Here is a 25,929-nt window from a genome sequence, read left to right as displayed (position 1 = left end):
CCTTCTGTCGAGACCGATTCACCTTGTGAGGGGCATGGGGACAGACTCTGTCCTTTGTTGAATTGTTGACAGTAGTCCAGTTTCTCAATGACTTCCCATTCTGCATATGGCATGCTCAATTTTTTTGTTCTTTCTCTCTCTCTCTCTCTCTCTCTCTCTCGTCTCTGTGCCCTTTCTGCATCTCGTATCGGATAATCCCATTATTAGAAAGACTTGCACATGTCAGCTGTGCCCTATCAATTCTGTTGTTGACCCCTGACCTCCAGCTGCGTCAGCATGTTGCATTTTTTAAACTACAGTAATCTTTTAAGACACACCAGTTGGCAAAGTGTGTGTTGAGTTCAGGCTTTCCTGACCTTTTTAATGACCACACAGTTTGCATGTCAGCTGCTGGTTTCTAACGTCAACTGCAGAAGTCTCAAGCCGTGCAATTATTTACACAAGATGCTGTATAGGACACAGAAACTCACTCATAACCACCTGCTAAAGGGAGACCAGGCCCCCACTTGCCCTCTCTGTGGTGCAATAACCTATGTTCTTTATGCATGCCAAAAGATGAATAACACCAGAACAAAATTTTACAATACAAACAAATCTGCTAAACTTCTTCGAAGCAATAGGAATATATATATATATACTGATCAGCTGATCAGCCATAACATTAAAACCATCTCCTTGTTTCTACACTCACTGTCCATTTTATCAGCTCCACTTACCATATAGAAGCACTTTGTAGTTCTACAATTACTGACTGTAGTTCATCTATTTCTCTGCATGCTTTTTTAGCCTGCTTTCACCCTGTTCTTCAATGGTCAGGACCCCCCCCACAGGACCACCACAGAGCAGGTATTATTTAGGCGGTGGATCATTCTTAGCACTGCAGTGACACTGACATGGTGGTGGTGTGTTAGTGTGTGTTGTACTGGTATGAGTGGATAAGACACAGCAGCGCTGCTGGAGTTTTTAAACACCTCACTGTCACTGCTGGACTGAGAATAGTCCACCAACCAAAAACATCCAGATCCGCTGATGAAGGTCTAGAAGATGATCAGCTCAACCAGCAGCAATAGATGAGCGAACGTCTCTGACTTTACATCTACAAGGTGGACCAACTAGGTAGGAGTGGACAGTGAGTGGACACGGTATTTAAAAACTCCAACAGCGCTGCTGTGTCTGATCCACTCATACCAGCACAACACACACTAACACACCACTACCATGTCAGTGTGTCACTGCAGTGCTGAGAATGATCCACCACCTAAATAATACCTACTCTGTGGGGGTCCTGACCATTGAAGAACAGGGTGAGAGCAGAAAAGTATGTAGAGAAACAGATGGACTACAGTTAGTAATTGTAGAACTTCAAAGTGCTTCTATATGGTAAGTGGAGCTGATAAAATGGACAGTAAGTGTAGAAACAAGGAGGTGGTTTTAATGTTATGGCTGCTCGGTCTATATATATATGTATATGTATACACTGTAAATATGTATACACACACAACATATAAACAACACTCTAATACTGCATTCCTATAAAGAAACATATTGACCCCCCACTTTGATTTTTTAAGGATGAAACCTTTTATTTAGCCATTATATTAAGAATAGAACAAACAAACTCTAGTGAACTATTGAGTGAATTAGCGTCATTGCACCATCAAGCCCATATTTATAGAGTTCGCCCTTTTAGTGCCCTCTGCATGCTTATGCTTTGGAAGATCTGCAGGAATTTGCTTCATTGTGGCTAATGATCAATACACAATCTGGGAGAGGGGGATCTTAAAGGCTTGGGCAACCCACAAAACCACTTACCTTAAAAAACCTTTCACTATAATCAGTGATTGCAGTGTCCACACATCAGGCTGCCCTGAAAATAGGAAGTCAGTTTTAAATCTGTGGAATAATTCTAAAATCTGACGCTCTTACTCCCCTTTGCTCTGTAATAGTGACTAATCCATGCTAAAGAGCGCTTTTGGTCCCCTTTATCCGCAGACTAATGGCATCGACTGTGCATATTGAGTGGGTATTGTTTCTAACCGGCTGTCTGGCTGGCATTAGCAAGAGACCTGCTGGGCTGCACTTGACCACCTGCTATAGACTCCTGCTTGCCGTCCACCATTACACAGATTTTATCTCCTTCCCATTGACATCATTTTTTGTTCAGAACCCATGTAACATGTTCCATGGCTTTTAAAGTGAACGCGTAAATCGTGGCTGCCCTTTGGCTTGCTTTGTGTTGGAATTGATTTTGCGTTCAGACTGGTGCCGTTAAGATTACGCATCGTTTTCAAAGCACCAGCGAAAGAATTAACACAGCACATATAACTCTGCTGTTGGTTTATTAAGTGTGATTTTGTGTGTAAAGCTAATACAAATCTCAGATTAATCTTCTCACCAGTCGAGAGAATATTGATGATTCTTGTATTCGGTTTGAAAGTCGTAATGCCGATCATTTGACATTGGTAGTGTTCTTTAATGTAAACCAAAGCACTGCTCTTCTGCTCAAAGCCAGAGCAATTACAGTTTGTGAAATTAGTTTCACTCACTTCGTCTGCAGCGTTTCGTACTGCAGCTCATCCCATCTGACAGCGTTCGACTGGAGCAGTGGGGGAAACCACGCAGCCCTCAGCACTGCCGTGTTCATCGTAATTAAGTTCAAGCAGAGGCTGGATGAAAGACTGGCTGCTTTTAATGAGAAAAGAGCTGTATGTAAAAAGCAAAACAGCATAGTTTTGTTCTAATCCAATATCTCATACTTTTCCCTTTCTCTTTCGTTTTCTCTTGCTCTCTACCTTAACACATTTACTGCTTGGTTAGTCGAATAAGAAGTCGTGGGTTTCATCTAGGTTCTGGCTAATAGGGGGGAGCGGGTCATGTGTGACGCATTGTAATGTATTAGACAGCGATAGGAGCAGCTTGGCTTGGTCTGTTCAGCATATGGTGATGAGAAATAAATGTACAGACCTAATGATCCAAAATCCTAGCAGAGGCCCACAGTCCAGTTTCCTCCCACAGTCCAAAAACATGCAGTCAGGTTCATTGGAGACACTGAATTGCCTTATAGGTGAATGTGTGTGTGTGTGTGTGTGTGTGTGTGCGCCCTGCAATGGACTGGCACCCCATCCAGGGTGGGATAGGCTCCAGCACCTACCCCCTACCTGCCCCTAATTGGATAAGCATTTAGGAAAGTGAGTGAGTGAGAGTTTGACATTAAAGACTTGAACTGATGAATCTTACCATGAATATAACCAAAATGTGTAAAACATGACATTAAAATCCTAATAAAACAACTGTTCTGTGTTATGGTCTTGACATTGAAACTGTTTTCAGCTGCAGTGCTGACTAAGGCCAAACTAGCACATGTAAATCTATTGCAATTACTGACTGTAGCCTGGGAGTCCAATAGTGGTCCAACTACATTTACATTTTCAGGATTTAGCAGACGCTTTTAGTCAAAGCGACTTTCAGTACTGTGACAGTATACAATCTAAGCAATTGAGAGTTCCTCAAGTGCCCAACAGTGGCAACCTGGCAGAGGTGGGGCTTGAATTAGCAACCTTTTGATTACTAGTCCAGTACCTCAACCACAAGGCTACAGCTGCCCCAACTAGAAATAGAAAGCCAACAGCTTTAGATCAGAAAGTGTCCACTGATAAAAGACTGGAGCAAGATTAACACACAATGTGTATGAAAAGCGCTCCTGTGGGTGGTGTGGGTGGTCCTAATGTTTTGGCTCATTCATGTATATTCATTATACAGGGTACTTGTAGCCTAGTGGTTAAGGTACAGGACCAGTAATCAGAAGGTTGCTGGTTCTATCCCCACCACTGCCAGGTTGCCACTTTTGGGCCCTTGAGCAAGGCCCTTAACCCCCAATTGCTTAGACTGTATACTTACACAACTGTGTCACTTCGGATAAAGGCTTCTGCGAAGTGCAGAAAATGTGAATGTAAAAAATTTCAATCATTATTGTTCTACTGTAAAGAGGATTTTTTTAGGCATGAAAGAAGAGACGACTACCCCTCAGCTGAACACTTCTGAGAATCATGCCACTCTCTCTGGCAGCAGTGCTGGCCAGGCTTTACAGAGGCTCAAGTGAACATGGAATGGAATTGGATGTGCACTTCACTGTTGCTTTCACTCAGCTAGAAGGCGTCTCTGATTTGAGAGCCGAGAGGATTTCCGAGTATAAAGAGAAACTTAAAGATGGTCGAAACGTTTCCCAGTTTGAATGTTTTAAATTATGTGAATGTGCTCATATACAGACAGTCAAAGTTTGTGGTTTTTTTTTCCTATTTAAAAACGAGAGACATCAGTTCAGTAAAAAGAACCACAGATTGAGTCTGTTGCGCTGACCAGACGTTCTTAAATCAGATTAGTTTGTATGTTAGATTCTTTTAAACTGGTTGTGATGACAGCTTTGCACACTCTTGGCTTTCTTTCCGCCACCTGGAATGCTTTCCTTGCAGTCTTGAAGCAGTTCCCACACATGCTGAGCACCTGTCAGCAGCTTTTCCTAACTTTTAAATAAAAAATTGAGGATATATTTGAAAACATTGTCTTACATAGGCATAGTCTTACAATTCTGATACAATTCGGATCACTTTTAATAGATACTGACCACTGCAGACCGAGAACACTCCACAAGACATGCGGTTTTGGAGATGCTCTGACCCAGTCTGGCAATCACAGTGTTATTCACTTCACCTGTCAGTGGTCATAATGTTATGCCTAGTTGGTGTATGGATGTGCTTCTGTTTGAGAGAAAATTATAGGATAATCGTACCCCATGACCTGTGTAGGCACAATCTTTCTAGAATGGGTTCGACTGCGACTCTGTCCAAAATAAATAAATTAACATTGCTTCGTAACACTAAATGATGAATTTGTTCAGGCCTTATAAATAGCAGATGCTTTGTAAATGGTTTTATATGTGCCTCATAAATACTGGATGGTAGCATTGCCTTGTCGTATAACTTCACACGTGAACACTTGGCATCTCTTGTCCTTCAGCTTGACCCCTTTAAACACGTGCTTTCACCGTGTTTGTGTCTCTTCGTTCTTACTTGGATTAATATTGATGCCAGAGGTGCATTTACACTCCAGTTCTAGCCCCCCTTCACAGTTTTCGAAGAGATGGGTGAGCGCGAGGCAGGACGTAGTTACAGATAGGGAAGCTGCTTTAAAGTGATTTACAGGCATCTGTCCCGGCATCCCCTGCTGCCTATGGATTTACTGCGATAGTGGAAGACCGTGGCAATAACCGTGTGCAGGCTGCTGGGAATAGGTGCTGTTAACGTTATTGAATAGGTTATGCTGCGTCCATACACAATGTCAATACACATAATTCCAACTCAATAAAAGACATGAAACTGGAAGCCTAAATCCTCAGAATGTTTAAGCCATGCAGCAAATATATAACCAGCAAACGCTGGAGAATTTTAAGTCCTACAGGATTATTTTATGGTATTGATGTGCCTTTCTGGAATGGAATGCCTTGATAGGAAGCAAACATCCAACAGGTAAAGTAGATTATAGCAGAATAACTACTACAGGGTTCTAATCCTTAAATATCAACTCATACGCAGATGGAAAATAAAGTATTTAATTGAAATGGGCTTTAAGAGTTGAATATTTTTTCTCCAAACTAGTGCACTAGTTTAAGTCCATGCATATTTATTTATTTAGCTTATTTTAAAAAAATATTTAGGAATGTTACATTTGAGCAAACCTTAAACTGAAACTTAGTTTTGTTCAGTGTAAAAATTGGACCCTCTGTTCAGTATGGGAACTGGACAATATAGAGATGTGGTGTTAAATAAAGAAGCAGATGAACTCACCAGCACATTGGAAATCGGTTCTCTATTTGGAAGAAAAAGAGAGAGCAAAGCTAAAGCAAAGCTAGTATTTAAGAATAGATACAGTGGTACCTTGAAACTTGACATCAGTTGGTTCTGGGAGCGAGTTTAAAAGGCGTTGAGTTTCAAGGTATTTTTTCTATGGCTGTCACACGATTAAAATTTTGAATCGCGATTAATCGACTGCAATATTATTAAATCTAAAATATCTTTAGAAAGCCAGCCAATGCCTATATAGATTTGTTAACAGCTACCCATCTTTCAGCCAGTTATTTAAAATGACAAGTCTGTTTACATTATCTGACAATAATGAGGATCATTTCCTGTTCATAACCCTGCCACTGAAAACAGACTCTCAGGGTACTACAAGGAACCATTTCTAGATACAGCACGTATAACGTCATGTCGACCCACATTGTTAACTATGTTAAAGCGTCTGCAGTCCATTGCGATCCATTTAACACCAGTGTTTGTAATGTTCCCACAACGTGTACAGTCCATGAGCTTTCCATCCAAATTCATCTGAAATAAAGTTGTCTGAGCTCATTTTGCCTGGGACGTGTATTCGTGCACACAGATGCCCGACGAGACAAAGACAAACTTTGCAAACTGGAAAAAGACCGGTGTTATTGTTATACAGTATAAACACAATGTTGCTATGTTAAAAGCAGTGCAAATTACCACAGTGATGCATGTTTAAAGTGGCACAAACATAGCCCAATAAAAATCGTTTGATTAAGAAATTTATTCTCGATTTTTTTTTTTGTGATCGTGATTAAAATTTGAACGTGTTAATTAACGCAATTAACGACAGCCCTAATTTTTTCCCATAAGGATGTATGGGAAACCTGTTAATGCGTTCTGTGGTCCTGTGAAACTACATATATTTTAGTCCAATGTAAAATAATGTGGTTGTTTTTAACACTTATACACTGAAAATAACACAAATATAATATAAAAACACTGAAATACAATTGAAAAACAGTTATAAAACCTGAACTTTATGTCTTTCCTTATGCTTTTTAATCGTGGAGATGCTTGAGGTGTAGGTGTTCTGAGTATTATATACAGTAGAAAGGATGGGCATCAGTTGCCTTTTACTAATGAATACAATAAACAGTGCACAATTATCTGTAAATGATTTAATGTACGCACTGTGTACCTAAATTATTTTTATGATTTTTTTTATGCATGCCAAGTCATTTAGTAGTTGTATTTAAATGTCAGTACATTCTGTTTTGTAACACTCCTGAATTATGTCTAAGTCTGAGGTAGGATTTAATTTTTCAGCTGCTTCAGTGCTAGTGTAATTCTAATAAGGAATCATTACTTTAAGGTACTTTCTGTCCAATGCCCTAACAATGGAACAAACAGTGAACCTTTGCTAGCTGATTATTTATGGCAAAATGTCAAAGTAATCCAACTCATATGCTTTTTCCTTCAGAAACAGACCTGTAGATATGAAAATTGACACTGACATTATGTACTTGTGTTCATGAAAGAGCTTTTATAAAGTTTACATGCGCATTTATGCCTGATGTGTTTGACACATTTTGGCTATTTTCAGGCCTTTTTCGTGTAACTGTCATTATGAATTGTGGCGTGATTCACTTTGTTTATTTAAGAAAGGAACCTTTTCCAGCTTTTAAAAAGGTTTGAGAGAGGGAAAGTAAAATAAGCATGAGAAAAGGCAGGGTGACTTCACCCTAATGATGTTTTTCAGTCTTGCTTTGCTTTTGTGTGTGTGTGTGTGTGTGTGGTACACCTGTAAAAGTGTGCTTAATCTCAGATGGTAAAAGCATTACAGGCATCTTAAACATGCCTCTCCAAAAACTAATGGAATAATAAAGAAATAAACAGGGTGACAAATAAAATACGTTTTTATTTTTGGGGGGTTTTGACAGTTAATCACATAATAAATGCACAAATTCAAGATTTTTAACTCTTTTAAAATTCTCCTCTACGATCTGCTCTACAGCTTTCTCCTCATTATTTCATTTGTCATTTCTGCCAGTTTTTCATTGCGTAATATTCTGCACACCTTTAAACTTCATTTGTGCGGTCCAGGATAAGCAGTTGAGCTTTGTGTTTCTGGTTCTGTCCCTCCAGCAAGCTGTTAAGGAGAACGTGAGGAGGCGCGAGGCCGAGGAGAAACAGAGGAGGGCGAGGGCAGCCAAAGAGAAAGCTGAACGAGAGAAACAGGAACGACAGCAGAGGAAGAAGAAATTGCTGGAGGTCAATGCAGGTAAGAAGAAGTCAAATCTTATGAATATTTGACTAAATAAAACCCTTTTAAAGTGGGAGGTAGTGGGAGAGAGACAGGGCATTGTGGAAAGCTGCCAAAGTAAGTTACAATCTAAGAAGTTGGATCCGAGGCAGCCAAGAAAGCAGTTCGCACACAGCTTGCCTTTTCACATTCTCTCCCATTTCCAAGTGCATTAAGTGAGTAGAATACAATCCCAGCATCAAGTAGTCAAAAGAGAAGTCAAAGTTACAAGTGCTGCAGAGTTACATTAAACAACTGACCCAAAATGAGTACATAAGAGAAAGCAAAGACTAAACATGAGGATTGGAATAAGTGCTAGTATTTATTAAAAACTATCAGGGGCATTCGATTATCTGGTATTAGAAAACGCAATGTTATTTATTTACAAAGTAGTTCTTGTTTACTACTAATACTTTAAAATAAACTTCACTAATTGACTGATTTCTTTCTTTCGGCTGCTTCTGATTGAGGTCGCCACAGCGGCTCATTTACATGCCCTTTCCATTGAATTGTTTAATAATTACACCGATCAGCCATAACATTAAAACCACCTCCTTGTTTCTACACTCACTGTCCATTTTATCAGCTCCACTTACCATATAGGAGCACTTTGTAGTTCTACAATTACTGACTGTAGTCCATTTGTTTCTCTGCATGCTTTATTTAACCTGCTTTCACCCTGTTCTTCAATGGTCAGGACCCCCACAAGACCACCACAGAGCAGGTATTATTTAGGTGGTGGATCATTCTCAGCACTGCAGTGACACTGACATGGTGGTGGTGTGTTAGTGTGTGTTGTGCTGGTATGAGTGGATCAGACACAGCAGCGCTGCTGGAGTTTTTAAATACCGTGTCCACTCACTGTCCACTCTATTAGACACTCCTAATCAGTTGGTCCACTTTGTAGATGTAAAGTCAGAGACGATTGCTCATCTATTGCTGCTGTTTGAGTTGGTCATCTTCTAGACCTTTATCAGTAGTCATACGACGCTGCCCACGAGGCGCTGTTAGCTGGATATATTTGATTGGTGGACTATTCTCAGTCCAGCAGTGACAGTGAGGTGTTTAAATACTCCAGCAGCGCTGCTCATACCAGCACAACACACATTAACACACCACCACCATGTCAGTGTCACTGCAGTGCTGAGAACGATCCACCACCCAAATAATACCTGCTCTGTGGTGGTCCTGGGAGAGTCCTGACCATTGAAGAACAGCATGAAAAGGGACTAACAAAGCATGCAGAGAAACAGATGGACTACAGTCAGTAATTGTAGAACTACAAAGTGCTTCTATATGGTAAGTGGAGCTGATAAAATGGACAGTGAGTGTAGAAACAAGGAGGTGGTTTTAATGTTATGGCTGATCAGTGTACACACTTATAATAGCAGTGGATGTAAATGAGTAACGGCACGTAACCAGAATTTAGCTCAAAGCTTAGTGCATTGCATAAGGAAGCACAACTAAATAGATAAATACTCATACAGCACAAATGCTGAGAGCCATAACATGAAGTGATTAGAAGAGGAAAAAACCCTGAAGTGCTCCTGCATGAGTCATGAGAACATTTTACAGAACTCTACAGACGGATCCAAGCTGGGCAATTAACAAGAATCTGGATTCAGTCTTTACAACGTTGCATTTGTAGCTACCAGGCAATGATCACTTCCAGAACGTAGCGGTCAGGGTGGAATTAAAACCCTGATTAGCGTCTCTCTGTAGGTGTTTAACGCTTTATTGGTTGCAGTCAGCTAGCATTAAGGACTTGGACCTGATTTGGACAGCTGCAGGGATCCAGTAAATTTAAATGAATTGCCATTGTAGTTTATCCCCAAACCAGGCATAGAGGTTTTCTGTAAATGTGTGGTGTAAAGTACAGCAGCAGTTTTGATTGCTACCTGTTTAAAATAGCACTAATAGAATATATTATGTACAAGACTGGCAGAAGAGAAAGCTCAGTTAAAACCATGTTTTATTTTAGTGCTGTGGTGGAAAAACCCTTAATGAAATTCCTCTGAGACTGGATTATGAGTAGAAGTAGAAGAGTAGAAAATAATCCCCCTTTATACTCCCATCAGCGTCCTTGTAGGACAGCGGAAGATTCCACTGTTACAGAGATTTCTTAGCTAGAACACAGAAACTGGTCCAAACCACCTAGAACTGGGTTTTGGAGGTCATACAAATGCTTAATAATTGACGCATTTCTTGTCATACACCACTTTCCAGTAACATTCCATTGTAGCAGTATTCTTGGAATATTGGAATATGACTACTGGCAATCATGCCCTAAATATATCTACACGTTCTAAGTATCAATATTACTTTTAGTGTAAATTCATTTTTCTCTCACAGTGCGAAGTATAGTAGTGAAGTGAAGGCTACCTGCCTGTGTCCAAATATTTAGTTAAACCGGTGTGATGGTTATATTGTGACATTTTGTTAATGTGACTGAAGTGAAATGCTAATTTTAGCATTTAGAGGTGGTTATATTGCTGCTCACACCTTCTCCGACTTGTGTGCAGCCCTTAGCAGAACCCTTTTTCACTTATGCACTCTGCACAGGCACCTCTTTATCTGCAAGTCAGGGTCTCTACACAGCTTTTGAGGACCCCACCCACATAGTCCGGTCATCCTGCCCTAGCAGAAACGTGTCTGCTGGAGGCACTGCCAATTATGCCCCCTGGATGGCGCCCAGCCGATCAGTGGCAATGCTGAGTTTCGAACCGAGCAGTTCAGAATCTCGGCGCTGGTGTGCTAGCGGAATATCCTGCTGCGCCGTATGGAATTTATTAAGGGGTGTTCAAACTTGGGCCTAATTAGTTTGTGCACTATAAATGAACAACTGACCATGAGCTTGTTGGATGTCTAATACCAAAACCACTATACACCAGTGTAGAGTTGTGGCTATTACTCTTTTCCTGTTTGGAGTGTGTCTGTGGGAATTTTTGCCTATTCGGTTATTAGGATATTTATAAGAACAGGCACTGATGGTAAATAAGAAAGCTTCATCTGGAATGCAGTCCACATCTTTATGGAGCTAATCTATTTTTCACTCCATTTATTTTCATTAGTTGATTATAAATACCATGTAAATAATACCATATAAAAGCACAGTAGTTTTTTATAAAGGTTATCATAGTAAACCAGACACAGCTTCCGTCTGTTGTGCTTAATCAATTAAACTGAGCGGTGTAAAATTCTCAGCTTTTCCTGCAAATCAGTGAGAAGGTTTTTTTCATTGTTTACTGCGGTTTTAATTATTAGCTCCACACAGTTTCTTCACAGCCTAAATAAGTGTTTAAATGATTTCTTTCTTTAGGCTACATCTTTAAGCTGTGAGTGCACAGAAATGGTGCCAGATCACATTAACAGAGCCAGAAACGAAAGTTTTGGAGTTTTATTTCTTTTATATTCATCCAACCAGCTCATCATTTGCCTGGAATTGAATATAAGCATAAGTTTCATGGCCTTAAGTTAACTTTATGTTGACTTGTTTTATTTTCTGCGGGCTGACCTTCTGCTCGCTCTGCCTGTTAGTATTTGCAGTTATGAAAACATCACCCACAGTATCAACGTAAATATGCATACAGCGTCTGTAATATCATCAGTAATAATCATGTGTACAGTGTGTCTGGCCTGGGTCAGGTATGCCGTCGCCGTTCAGCTATTCATAAGGATCGTTAGGCAAAAATTATATCAGCCTAGAAAATACTAAAACACTTTTAAAGTTTCTAAACTATTTTTTTTTTTGTATATTTTGTTACGATTCTGTTAACATGGTTTCAAATGTAAAAAAAATCATACTTTAATATTTAAATCATATTAGAGATTATTAAGCATTATCCAAACCTATATTTACAGTTGTTTCTGTTATTGCTTATTTTACACCAAATAATTTCAGATCATAAAGCGTTTTATATGAAGTAAACTTTGATAAACACAACGTACACCATCACATTAAAACCACCTCTTTGTTTCTGCACTCACTGTCTATTTTATCAGCTCCACTTACCATATAGAAGCACTTTGTAGTTCTACAATTACTGACTGTAGTCCATCTGTTTCTCTGCATGCTTTTTTAGCCTGTTCTTCAATGGTCAGGACCACCACAGAGCAGGTATTATTTAGGTGGTGGATGATTCTCAGCACTGCAGTGACACTGACATGGTGGTGGTGTGTTAGTGTGTGTTGTGCTGGTATGAGTGGATCAGACACAGCAGCGCTTCTGCAGTTTTTAAATACCGTGTCTACTCACTGTCCACTCTATTAGACACTCCTACCTAGTTGGTCCACCTTGTAGATGTAAAGTCAGAGACGATCGCTCGTCTATTGCTGCTGTTTGAGTTGGTCATCTTCTAGACCTTCATCAGTGGTCACAGGACGCTGCATACAGGGTGCTGTTGGCTGGATATATTTGGTTGGTGGACTATTCTCATTCCAGCAGTGACAGTGGGGTGTTTTAAAACTCCAGCAGCGCTGCTGTGTCTGATCCACTTATACCAGCACAACAAACACTAACACACCACCACCATGTCAGTGTCACTGCAGTGCTGAGAATGATCCACCACCCAAATAATACCTGCTCTGTAGTGGTCCTGTGGGGGTCCTGACCATTGAAGAACAGCATGAAAGGAGGCTAACAAAGCATGTAGATGGACTACAGTCAGTAATTGTAGAACTACAAAGTGCTTCTATATGGTAAGTGGAGCTGATAACATGGACAGTGAGTGTAGAAACAAGGAGGTGGTTTTAATGTTATGGCTGATCAGTTTATATCACCACTGAAAATATGTGATCGGCCCACTTAACAGTTTGCACCAGCTTTAGGGGTAGAAGACAGGGCCTCTTGGAGACCCCTTTTATTTACACACACACAAACACCTTAACCTCTCAACACCCCCTGCCCCACCCTTTGCCAAAAGCGCTTTACACTGAATGTTGGACTTTGTCTGTTTGTCTGTTAATTTGTGTCTGTTCAGTTAAAAGAGCATTTACAAAGTCAGGCTTTATTGTGTTGCATGTGAAGGCCTTGCTTGCAATAGATTTTACAGTACATCAGGACAGAGCTCTGTAGAGAACACTTTTACACAGTTATTTTTTTAAACATTAAATAGTCTATAGTTGGAACATGATATTAATTGGTAATCAGCCTAATAAACCTAACACAAACGGTCAGCACTTTCCTCGGTTGACTCATTATAAAATAAATTGACACGGGTGATAATAGTTCTAGCCGAACGTGAGACAGTTCCCCAACTGTGCTGAAAGTGCAGTGTTGCATTCTTCATTAGTGGTGCAAAATTACAGAGCGATGTTTAATCCCACAGCACCGTTCTTGGATTTTACAGCTTTAATTGACTGGTGTTTCTTTGAGACGTGTTGCTTTCTGTTACTGGGATTGACTAAACAATAGTGACGGAGAAAATCTATTCAGTATTTGTGCGCTCTCACAGGCGTCCGTGAAAGCCAATAAGCAGCGTCTAAGTGACTGAGTGTAGGAGGTAATAGAATAAAAAGAAAAGAAAATGATATTTGTGCTGTGATTTGGTTAGAGAATCAGCCATGCTCACTGTCAGCAAAAACAATTTCCCTGTTCTCTCAGAACATCCGGTCTGTACTGCAACAAGACTATATGAGTTCACTCAACTGATCATCTGATATATGCACACACACACACTCACACACTCGCGCTTGCTTGACTTCTACACCTTGTACAAGTATTTGTTCATCCTCGCGTTCATCAGCTATTGTTTATTCAGTGTGAATGTAGTCTGTGTAATTAACGGGTAGAATAACTCAGCTGGTCAATAGTATTGGCACAGGGTGAGACCCGGTATTGACATTCTGCTCTTTTTACAGTTTAGACTAAAGCCTGTTGTAGGTACACACACACACACACACACACACACACACACACACACACACACACAGATTTGTGAGGGCAACATCAGTGAATTTACACTGCAGTCACTCAAACATCACGTCCATATATGGTTCACATTTCAAACCACTGGGTGAACTTCTGTTACATCACAACTAATAGTGTGCTGATTGCACTGCTGTTTCAATTCATCCCAAAGGTGTGAATTGAGAAAGATGGACAGACAGACAGCCAGACACAGACAGACAGATAGACATACAGATAGATAGATGGATGGATGGACAGACAGGCAGACATACAGTTAGACAGACAGATAGATAGACAGACAGACAGACAAACATATAGACAGACAGGCAAATATATACATGAAGACATACTTTATTGATCCCAAAGGAAATTACAGATACTAAAACAAGAACATCCTGACTGGAACAAAGGTAAACTCTGCAGGCCAACAATTCTTCCACATCAGCCTCAGCAAACCTCAGTGATGTTGGAAGCTTATAGTACTCTTGCAATTCTTATTAACATTACCATTTTTCTTGTTCAGGGTAATTGGTTCCACCACAAACCATGAAAGCCAGATTAAAATTCCTTGACCAGTTGAAGTTGGCAGGTAGTGTTTCACTGCCGTCCACTGAAACCCATATTCAACCATCAGACTACCAGATGGTGAATCAGAATGTTCTGTGTGCATTATATTACATAAATCTGTGCTTGGCTTACACGAGGAGGGCGTGGGAACTCACTGTATTAAGGTTCAGGCCCATAGTATGTTTAACAGGGCAGAAATTTGACAGTGCCACTTTTTATGTTAGTGGGTGCTTCAGTATGACCCATTCTGCTGGCAGTTTTTGTCAAATGTGCCGTTTAACAGTGACTATGGTTAAAATAAGTGAACTTCTCAGTTAAAAGGTGTGATTGTATTACATTGTGGTGACCTTTTAATGCAATGAAGTCTGACTGAATGATGGCAAGTAAAAAATTACAGTAATGTTGCGTAAAAGCAGGTTTAATCCTCAGCAGAAAGAAGTCGACTCACTGAAGCTTCACTGCTTCTGTCCTTCCCTGAGAATAAATCTCTTCAGTATGCTACAACAGAAAAAAAAAGAACAAACAAAACAACACAGGTTTGTTGATATGCACCGCCAACCATAACAGCATCCTTGCAATCAGATGGGATATTTGAGCTTTATTAAACCTGAAATTGAATCTGTCAGGAAATCAGTCATCTCTGAGTGGTCAATCTGGGGAACTGCACACTGGGGTGGCATCAAAAAAAAACTGGCACAGCAGGGGATTCACCATACCTTTGTCTACTGTGTGAACAAAAACCTGCTGATGCACTTAAGAAAATACAGGTATAATTACAGACCTGCTACAATATGACCAGTGGTGGGTGGACGTTTTATTCTAAAACCATGAACATCAGTATGGAGTCCAAGTTTTCTGAAACACACCTGATTTAACAGCAGAAAATTCTTAGCCACAACACACACACACATACACACCATCACTGTTTTAAACTTTAGCAGGCAATAAAGTTTGACATCCCATTTACTTTGTGTGTGTATCTGTCTGTCTTCCGATCTGTCTTTCTATCTATCTATTTATCTATCTATCCATCTATCTGTCTATCTATCTGTGTGTATCTGTCTGTCTGTCTTTCTATCTATCAATCTGTCTGTCTGTCTATCTATTCATCTGTATCTATCTATTTGTCTATCTATCTGTCTGTCTATCTATTTGTATCTGTCTATCTATCTGTCTATATGTGTATCTGTCTGTCTGTCTGTCTTTCGATCTGTCTTTAGATAGATAGATAGATAGATAGATAGATAGATAGATAGATAGATAGATAGATAGATAGATAGATAGATAGATAGATAGAATTCTTCCATCCGTTTGTCTGTCTGTCTTCATCTGTCTGTCTGTTTATCTATCCATCTGTCTTGTCTATCTATTTATCTGTCTGTCTATCTGTCTGTCTATTCGTCTGTCTTTCTATTCATCTGTCTGTCTGTCTATTTATCCGTCTGTCTATCTATCTTGTCATCTATCTATCTATCTACCTACCTACCTACCTATCTACCTACCTATCTATCTTCATGTACCGGACATGACTTTACACCTAACTGTTGTTACCTGGCTGGTTGTTGTTTTCTTTTGCATTAATTAAGCAAATTATTTAGTAAATTAGTGTGTGATTCGAGACGTGGCCCACTTCAGTAGTTTTCTCAGACATCAAATCTTGTTAAGGAAAAACATCTGGCCCTGTGAGATTCAGCCGATATGCAGATGCAGATTCAGTAGATAGTGATTACGCTATAAATAAAACCAAATAAAAAAAGGTTAAGCACAGACTGATACACTGGGGCTCAGCTGTTAGAGGGGGCAGGGTTACAGTAACCCAGTGGTCTCTGAGGAGAGAGCAATCACTGTGGAAGCTGCTAGAGGTCAGCGGACTGAAAAGTCACACTTGCACACCTATAAAGCAAAGCTGTGAGTCCTGCCGACCCTGTTAAACACTCAACCTCTTTCCCTTGGTCGTTCAGTCTTCTCGTTTCCACTCTTATCGTTTTGTCATCACTGCAACCACCTCAAGAGCCCGACAGGCAAAAAAAAACTTCTCTCAATCTCTTCTCCACCCAGTCTGTCCTCTCTCTCTCTCTCTGACTGATTTGCTCAGTGTACTGGCCCTGTTCAGAATGTTAAATAAACTCTTACATATCATCTGTCATCTGGAAAACGTTCCCTCCAGCAGTGCACCCTAGGATATAATGCAAGGGATTTGTCACACGGCAGGCGTGAAGGCAAAAAAAAGAGGAAAATACAAATCACAGAATGTGTGTGTGCACATAGAGGCATATTTTTAAATCAGAATTTTAAGATCTAGTATGGCATTTTATATGCAAACAGAGTTCTCAACAGCAGCTGTGTGGTAAACGGGGGGCTGCATTTGCTAACTTTACTATTCTTAAAGTAAGCACTGTTAAGTAGAAAGGAGAAAATAAAATACTGAGAACAGTTTTATTGTTTTAGTCTTATTTAGTCTCATAATTAAAGTCTATCTCCCTCTCTCTCTCTTTCTCTTACAATCACTCACTTAAACTCACACACACACACACACACACACCTAGACACACATCACATATTAAAATCAACCCATAAAAAGACCATTAAATTTCTATAATGAACAGAACCCTGACCTCAACCTCGCTGAGAGCCCTTGGGATTAATTGGAAAGTTGACTGTGAGCCAGGCCTTTTTGTTCAACATCAGGTCTTGAACTTAAACATGCTCTTCTAACTTAATGATTGCGTATTCTCAGACCTAATCCAAAATCATGTAAAAACCATTTCAGAAGGGCACACAGGTGGCACAGTGGTGTAATGCGCTAGTCCACCATCGCTGAGATCTGAAGCTCTCGAGTTTAAATCTGAGCTTAGCTATCTGCCAGCTGGGTGCCTGCGCAGACATGATTGGCTATGTGTCTGATGTCTGATCCCTGTGTGAACTCGACTCTGGCAGGTAAAAGGACGCAATTGGCACATGTGTCGGATGAGACATGTGTTAGGTATGGCCCTCCTCGTTTAGGATTGGGGTCTGATGCACCAAATACTGTAGTTGGTCTTGCTTTAATTCACAATACCAAGTAGGTAGTATTTTTGAGAGACATGCATCCCTCTCTGTATTAGAAATTGAGTTTAATTTACACATATTAAAGTAGATCAGTCCCATTTGGCCAGACCAGTAATGCCATTGTGTCTGTACGAGAAGTAAATGACATTGAGGTAAAATCTATTTGAAAATAATAAAATAAAATATAAAAGCTCATTATGGATGGTGGTAGCCTAGTAAGTAGAGCTTTAGACTATCAATTGAAAGGTTACAATGGCTGACCCTGTGCTCTGACCCCAGCTTCCAAACAAAACTGGGATATGCGAAGAAAGAATTCCGTTGTACTGTACTGTACACCTGTATATGTATATATGACAAATAAAGGCATTCATTCATTCATTCATTCATATAAGCCCAGTTTTTCATATACTTGTTTATTGAAAAACTAAATACATTTATAAAATACAAATATATTATAAGGCACACATTTTGAGAAAACAGGGTGTTCACTTTGGAGTTTAGGCTGAAAAGCACATGATTTTCTTTAACTGCTGTTATTGTAAGACATGAGACCTGTCCAGATGAAACAGCAGCTGGATTGGCTATGTTTTTCCCCCTCCCCATTTTAGCAGCTAGAAATATGAGCCAGTCTCTAGCATGATCTGGACAGGTCTCATGTCTAAAAGCTACCTACCACATGCATGAGCAGTACAGTTCATGCAGTGCTTGTCATCTTACTCAGGAATTATTAATTCAGCTTCAATAAGAAGAAAAGCATAAAATAAATATGTATAGGTATCAAATATAAGGAAAATCATATATTAAAAAGGTAAAGAAGCATTACAAGTGCAGATATTTTCAAGCAGGTGTACTGCATGTAAAGGAATGCATCATGCTTTGTAGAAAAAATGTCAAGCAAGCTCACTTGACCTTGGTTTTACATCTAAATGGCAACAACTGTGTGGGAAAAAGATATGTTAGATATTATAATTCTCAGTAGGTGCATGTTTGGGATACCTTAGATAAATGCTAAGAGCCGTAATGCTTGAATACTACAGTGAGGTAGTAGGTTTGCTTTAGTTTGAGGCTGTTTGCTGTGTTGGAAATTAATTCAAAATTCTTTCTGATTGGTGTAAGTGTGTTTGTGTGGTCTCTTCCAGGATGATACTTTACCCATTCATCTGTCAGCTAGGCCGTCTTAACAGTTTACAAATACCAGATCCCAATACAATTAAACACCTATGGGTGATTTTAGACAGCCCTGTCAGACACTGTTCTCTACCACTGTTATTAAAACACCAGTTAAAGAATATTGTATGGAAGAAGAGTGTGTGTGAGTGTGTGAGTGAGATAACAAAACATATCAACACACTGCATGTGTTTTTCCCCACTCCCATCAGGAGTTCACTGTGGCTGGGCGGGTAGCACTGTCACCTCACAGCAAGTAGGTCCTGGGTTTGATTCCCAGGTGGAGCGATCTGGGTCCTTTCTGTGTAAAGTTTGCCTGTTCTCCTTGTGTCCATGTGGGTTTCTTCCTCTCACAGTCCAGAGACATGCAGTTAGGTAAATTGGAGATACTAAAATTCCCCTTAGATGTGTGTGTGTGTGTGTGTGTGTGTATGTACTAAAATTCCCCTTAGATATGTGTGTGTGTCTGTCTGTCTGTCTGTCTGTGTGAGAATGTGTTTGTGTATTTGCCTGGCACACCCTCTCCATGTCCAGGGTGTTTCTGTGTGCCTTGTGCCCATAGAGAGCTGGAATAGGCTCCAGCACCCCCCGCGACCCTGATTATGATAAGCACCTTAGTGAGTGAGTGAGTGAGTGAGTGGTTCACGCTTGTTTGACATTCATCTGATTTGATATAGAATCACAACATGTACGTGTCGTCGTACTGTTTGAAAGATGAAACTTCAGAACGAGGCGAACACTCAGGATGCATCTCCTCAGCACGCCATACTGATGTGGGAGGGAAATGGGCGAAGGCAGAAAGGGGCCGAACATCAAAGCAAGACTGAGTGGTGTCAGCTTCAAAGAGGGATTACCCTCTACTTTCTTTACTCTGAGCCACATCTCCCACCCGCGCCTTCCATCTTAAATCTCTTTCACACTTATTAGCTCCTAATCACGCCCCCCTCACTCTCTCACTTTCTCTACTTACTCTTGCTTGCACTCACATCCTTAATTCTTTCTTTTTCAATTTTCACTCCTTTCACTTATTTTTTATTTTTTTTCCTCTTTATTACTTTTACATTTACATTTTCAGGATTTAGCAGACGCTTTTATCCAAAGCAACTTACAGTATACAGTCTAAGCAATTCAGTGTAAAGGGCCATACTCAAGGGCCCAACAGTAGCAACCTGGCAGTGGTGGGGTTTGAACCAGTGACCTTCTGCTTACTAGTCCAGAGTCTTAACCGCTAGGATACAACTGCCATTTTTAAATGTATTTACTTTATTTTATTTATTATTTATTTTATTTATTTTATTATTTTATTTATTATTTGTTTTATTTAGTTTATTTTATTTATTTAATTATTATTTTTTTAATTATAATTTTCTCTCTTTTCTCACTTTCTGAATTTTTTCCCTTATGCTCTATTCTGTTCTAACTTGCTTTATTGCTTGATGATCCTCGGTTGGATATAAATTCTGTAAGTAGTGCCGTTATGTTCCTGCTCGCCGATACTGGTTTGAGATGGATCACTCTTTTTAAGCATTCATTGGTTTAAAAGCAGGGGTAGCATATGGTTTGTAGGTAGGATGTACTCTGTCAGTGCTTGGCTAAAATCCATGATGTAGTCTTCTCAACTAAACAGACTGTTTTATTTATTCAGCTTTAAGCATGTGTAAATAATCAATAGAAATTATATAAACCAATCAACAGTTCTAACAGAATCATATAACAGTGACATTTAGATTTATGGCATTTAGCAGACACTTTTATCCTAAACGATTGACAATTCGGGGACCTTTTAATTGCTAGTTCAGTATCTGTAAGATATATGCATATCAAGACTTAATCCAAATTATTGCAATCCAATAATGTTCTAAACCAGGATTTTTTAAACCCTGAATCACGACCCTTAGGTGGGTCAAGAGCCAAAAAAAATGGGTCGCAGAGAAAAAAAATTATAATAAAATAAACTAATTTTAACAGGCACATAAACACCAAATGAACTTGTACAAGAATGCCCCCTTGGGGAGGCTTTACGTTACATCTTGTAGACCAGAGTGAGGCCAGATTGTGCAGAGCAGAGAGGTGTTGCCTGGGTCATGTAAAAACAAAAAATGGACAAAATGTGGGTCACTTAAGAAAATGTTTTGACAACCACTAATATACATACTTCAAGGAATGGTTTATGACTTTGTGGGAATACAGTTACTAAATGTAGCCCATCTGTTGCTCTGTACACTTTGTATTGAAGCAATATTTTTCTCCCAGCACTGACACTGAGGTGTTTAAAAACCCATCAACACTACTGCACCTAATACACTTACACCAGAAACACACCACTGCTGAGCATGGTCAACTACCCAAATACTATCCAGATGTGCTACATTCAGTACTTGTTTACTTACTGTATCGCAGTTTATCTGTATAGTAGTTCTAGCTTATACACTAATCAATGACTACGTACCAGACAGGTGTAGCTAACAGTGCTCAGTGAGTACATTGGTCACAGCCCCTACAGTTCCTCTCAGTGTTACTGCTGTGTGTCTGTTCTCTGCTTGCTCTCATTCCTCCTGTCAGAAGTCAGATAAAGCACAAAAAGAGCTTTTGTGTTTCCAGGTTACTGTTGCCACCTTCCATCTTTGTCTCCACAGAGAAAAGTGCTGTGGTAATCCAAGCGCCCGCAGTGGGCACAGTGCAGCTCCGTGTGTGTTTAAGGAGACACAGCAGTTTCTGGCAGTCTAGAAGAGAATATATTTGTTAGAGAAATGATACGATAGATTGTTGCTTGATTTTTGTATTTTTAAGTCCTGAATTATGTTTGAGACGTTTGCACACTCAAATAAACAGAGTAACGATCTCGAACCTGAAGAAAGTGATAGCATATGAGAGAGAGAGGGAGTAGCTGTAGTGTTTTGCAGCATCAGACCACACAGAATTAGAGCTGGGATAACAAACGTGCTGACGGGCCACGCCGAGAGCGGAGAAAAATCACTCCTCCGCCGCTCAGCTTCAAATTCGAGCTCTTGTCTGGGGAAAACTCATGCTGCGCTGATGGAGAATTCCGTCTGGTGTTCACCTTTAACCCTGACTGCCTCAACACACTCAACACAAAATTCAAGATTTAGAGAATAAGCTACACAGAAACAAACTGGGGAAGCAGAGGGGGAAAACTCTGTATCTTTTTCTTTATTCACTATAGTGCCTAACTCTATTTTATATTAATACTTTTCACAACCTGGAGTTTGTGCCAGTATTGCTAAGTTCACACTACATGACTTTCAAGGTGTTCAGATCGCTGCACAGTTCACACTACACAACTGGATCTCTTGGAATCTGGAGTCTTTTCAGTTGTTGTGGCTTTTACACTACAGGACTGATCGGCGATAAGGGGGCAACCACTACATGATCTATCACCAGGAGGAATCTCGGACGAGTCTGTGTGGTCTCCCAAATTACTTTTTTGTCACGAAAACACAAAAAAGTGGAGAGGGGTTTAATGATACCATGTCCAAAAATGCATATCAACAAGAAGCGAGCGATCAGAGTTGTTTGTGAGCTGATATGCAGTGTAAGAGGTCAAATAAATAAATCTGGATAAAGGAGTGGATTGGGATACGTGACCAGGAGGGATTGTGTTCTGTAGAGAGAGTTGGAGGTTAATACATTTTTTTTTGCAATGCAACGTTTGGTATTATGGTTTGGCATCAATGATAAGGTCACAAATACTGTAAAGCTTGTGTGTGTCGATGTATTCTGATAGAAACTACATTATGCTCCTGACACACACATTTACACTTCCTCCTCCGGGTTTCTTCCCGCTCTGTATCTTGCGTTCTCATTTGCTGGAGCTCGACATCGCACTCACTGCCAGTTGCAACCTGCTTGCAACATTACATGATTCTGAGTCGCTGACATGTCCAGGTATTTAGCATGCTAGATATTTTTCTCGAGTGCGAGTGATCTGCGACTGATCAGCAAGCCTCTTGAATTGAGTCGTTGAACAGTTCACACATAACTCTCGCAAGCTGATTTTCGAGCTCCGAGCGAACTCCAGTTTACCTCCGTGCTGGCACATCTATAGGCGACCTGACGGCGAGTGAAAATCAGGGCAAAAATCGGGCAGACTAAACCAGGCATAAGCTTTACCACATATAGTGGACCACACTATTCTCTCTGTATTTCCCCACATCTCTTCCTAAAAGAAATAGTTCCAGTTGCAGTGTCATTGCAGTGATTCCTCACGTTGCTTTACCTTCATCAGACACGATCAGTTAACTCTTGAGTTTCTGACCAGGAGAATGGCAAAGCAGAGTCTACAATCCAGGTCTCTGGTGATGCCCTGCTTTTGATTTGTTTTGACTTCTTGTCCTATTGTATGTATAGTAGCTGCAGCACAGAGCTGTGTGTGAGCTGAAGTACTGCAGTATTTATGTCGGCTTACAGATTTCCCATCAGTCACGGGTTGACAATAAGAGGAGGGCTTTTAAAAGTGTGACAGGTGCAATATCGACATGGATTGAGCTATTGATTACTAAATGTCATGAAAACACTAAATTGCAGTGTATGATTCCTTCTTGTTCTTAGTAAGTGTTAAAACCACTGTTAACTATAACATCACATCACATTTGCCCAGATCAAGTAGTTGGAAAAAAAACGAGCACTTTATTACATACACCTACTTGCCACATTCACTTATTATTTTATAAACTATAAACTTTGCAGGAATACGATCACTGACTGTAGTCCATATAATGCTCTGTACACTTTGTCACCCCTGATACTCCATATATCATTCAAAATAGGCCGTCATAGGGCCCTCACTGACCAGATATTGTTTGGGTAGTGAACCATTCTCAGCAGTGCAATGACACCAAGATACTAATGAAATGATAGTGTGCGTTGTACTGAAATGACACATCAGTGTCAGTGCTGTGAAAAGAATAGTGCTCCCACCAGGGATAGAAGGCCAGCAGCATCCTGTAATATATGACTTTTACTTTTGTATGGTAAAAGTATGTTCAGTAGTATTTTTCTTCTCCAAAAAACAAAAATGTTTGACCTTTAAGCTCTAAAAGGGATTTTGAATCATGGAGTGCAGCTGTCAGATCAGATTGGCAGTTGGCATTTTGACAAACTGACATGAGTCAGATAGGGAAGCTCAGATTGGCGCTGTGTATCTATTCACAAGCCATGAAGTGGAAACGAAGAGATCGCCAGACAGGGATTTGCAAAGGTCAGAGAGGTGGTTGGGTAATTGTAGCCCTCTTACAGTTGATCATGGGTCTGGTGTATCTATTTTTCCCTTTTTCATAAATACTCAGCAATGAGCTGTGATCATGTTTTCCTTTACGTATACATGGCTGATTTCTGCAGATACTGGGCGCCCACACTGAATACATTTATTTGGTTTTGGTTTTGATTGATTACTTTGCGATTTGTGCAATATGGGCTAAAGTCTGTTGCCAGCTGACCATGACCTTGTTGGACATCCCATTCCGAAACCATTAGCTGGTGCCTCCAGTCTCTACTTTTCTAGTTGTGCTTTTTATAAGATGTATTTTTGGTACTGTGTGCCTATTTAATCAAAGGAGCATTCATGAGGTCAGATATTTATGTTGGATGAGAATGCCTGGCTCACATTTAATGTTCCAGATCATCAAATTCATGTGTAGTGGGGTTGAGACCAAGGCGATGGACAGATCGCTGGACACTGGTTTGTCCACTCCAGACTGTCTATATGGACCTCACTTAGTGCACAGGGGCGCAGTTTCCCCAAACGGTTGCAACACATTTGAAAGCATGTAATTTATTTGTTTTGGTTTTGATTGATTACTTTGCGATGTTTGCAATATGGGCTAAAGTCTGTTGCCAGCTGACCATGACTTTGTCGGACATCCCATTTCGAAACCATTAGCTTTAACATGGAGTTGCCTCCTTTGCGGCAGTCTCTAACAGTCTCCAAATTTCTAGACGTGTTTTCTATAAGATTTTAAAATGTAGCTTGGTACTGTGGGGCCATTTAATTAAAGGAGCATTCATGAGGTCAGATATTTATGTTGAATGAGAGTGGAACATTTAATGTTCCAGTTCACTGATTTTTAGTACGGTTGAGGCCAAGGTAATATGCAGATCATTGGACACTGGTTTGTCCACTCCAGACTCAGTCTATATGGACCTTACTTTGTGCACAGGGGAACCGTTTCCGCAGACAGTTGCAACACATTTGTTAGCATGTAATTTATTTTAATAATTAATTTATTTGATAGAATTGATTTTATACACCTGTTAGCAAGGGATGATGCTTAAAACGCTGAACTGAATAGTTTAGAGGAGTGTCTACATAGGTTTGGCCATATACTGTAGATGTAAAAAAGAGGAGGAGGTAGAAGGCAAAACTGCAACAATCAGCCTCAATGTCTTTCTGCTGGTCACTAAATCATCCCTTATCTGTTTCTCTCACACTTCATGTCTTCCTTCCATCTCTGTGTTATTAAAGCCTCTCGCTATTCTGCCTCCTCCATCAATAGCCCAGCAGGCTCTCTCTTCTCTCACATCACTCACTCATACACTTTCATTCTTTTTTTTCTTACTTTTTTGCTTTTGATTTTCTTCCTCTCAGCGCTTAACCTGTCTGCCCATCAATCTAGCCGATTATTTAGAAACTTAAAATTAAACGTCCTGCCCAGAGGATTTTTAATGTCTGTGAAATCAAGATTTCTAATAAATATATGCATACCTTAATAATGTGTATTGTTTTAATTTGAATGTTTTACTGTTTAAACATAAGCATATACTCTTTTAAAAATTAATTATTTTGGCCGCTCAGGTGGCGCAGCGGTAAAACACACGCTTAACACCAGAGCTGGCATCTTGAATATATCGTATCGAATCTCAGCTCTGCCTGCCCCCTGGGCTGAGTGGCCACATGAACAACGATTGGCCTGTTGTTCAGATATGGGTAGGATTAAGCCGGATAGGGTGTCTCTCCTAATTTTTGCAATTACGACCTCTGCTGGCTGATTGATGGCGCCTGCGCAGAGACGGGAAAAGAGTGCTGTCAGGATGTGTCTCTCCGTACACAGTGCTGATCCACATTGCACTAGTCAAAGTGTAGGTGACAAAATTCCCAC

General features: G+C 40.1%; 1 protein-coding gene across 4 annotated transcripts in view; it reads left to right on the top strand.

Moving 5' to 3' along the window:
• The window catches only part of diaph3 (diaphanous-related formin 3), a 336,289-nt gene that overhangs the window by 234,176 nt on the left and 76,184 nt on the right, over positions 1 to 25,929 (top strand). For all 4 annotated transcript variants that reach the window (XM_063013308.1, XM_063013307.1, XM_063013310.1 and 1 more), the window contains exon 24: positions 7,968 to 8,103. In XM_063013308.1, coding sequence (XP_062869378.1) covers positions 7,968 to 8,103 — 136 coding nt within the window. The remainder of the gene's footprint in view (positions 1 to 7,967; positions 8,104 to 25,929) is intronic.

This window comes from Trichomycterus rosablanca, chromosome 17 (genome assembly GCF_030014385.1).
Source record: "Trichomycterus rosablanca isolate fTriRos1 chromosome 17, fTriRos1.hap1, whole genome shotgun sequence".
NCBI classification, from domain to species: domain Eukaryota; kingdom Metazoa; phylum Chordata; class Actinopteri; order Siluriformes; family Trichomycteridae; genus Trichomycterus; species Trichomycterus rosablanca.
The sequence above is the reverse complement of the archived record's forward strand: the minus strand, read 5'-3'. Positions and strand labels throughout refer to the sequence as shown.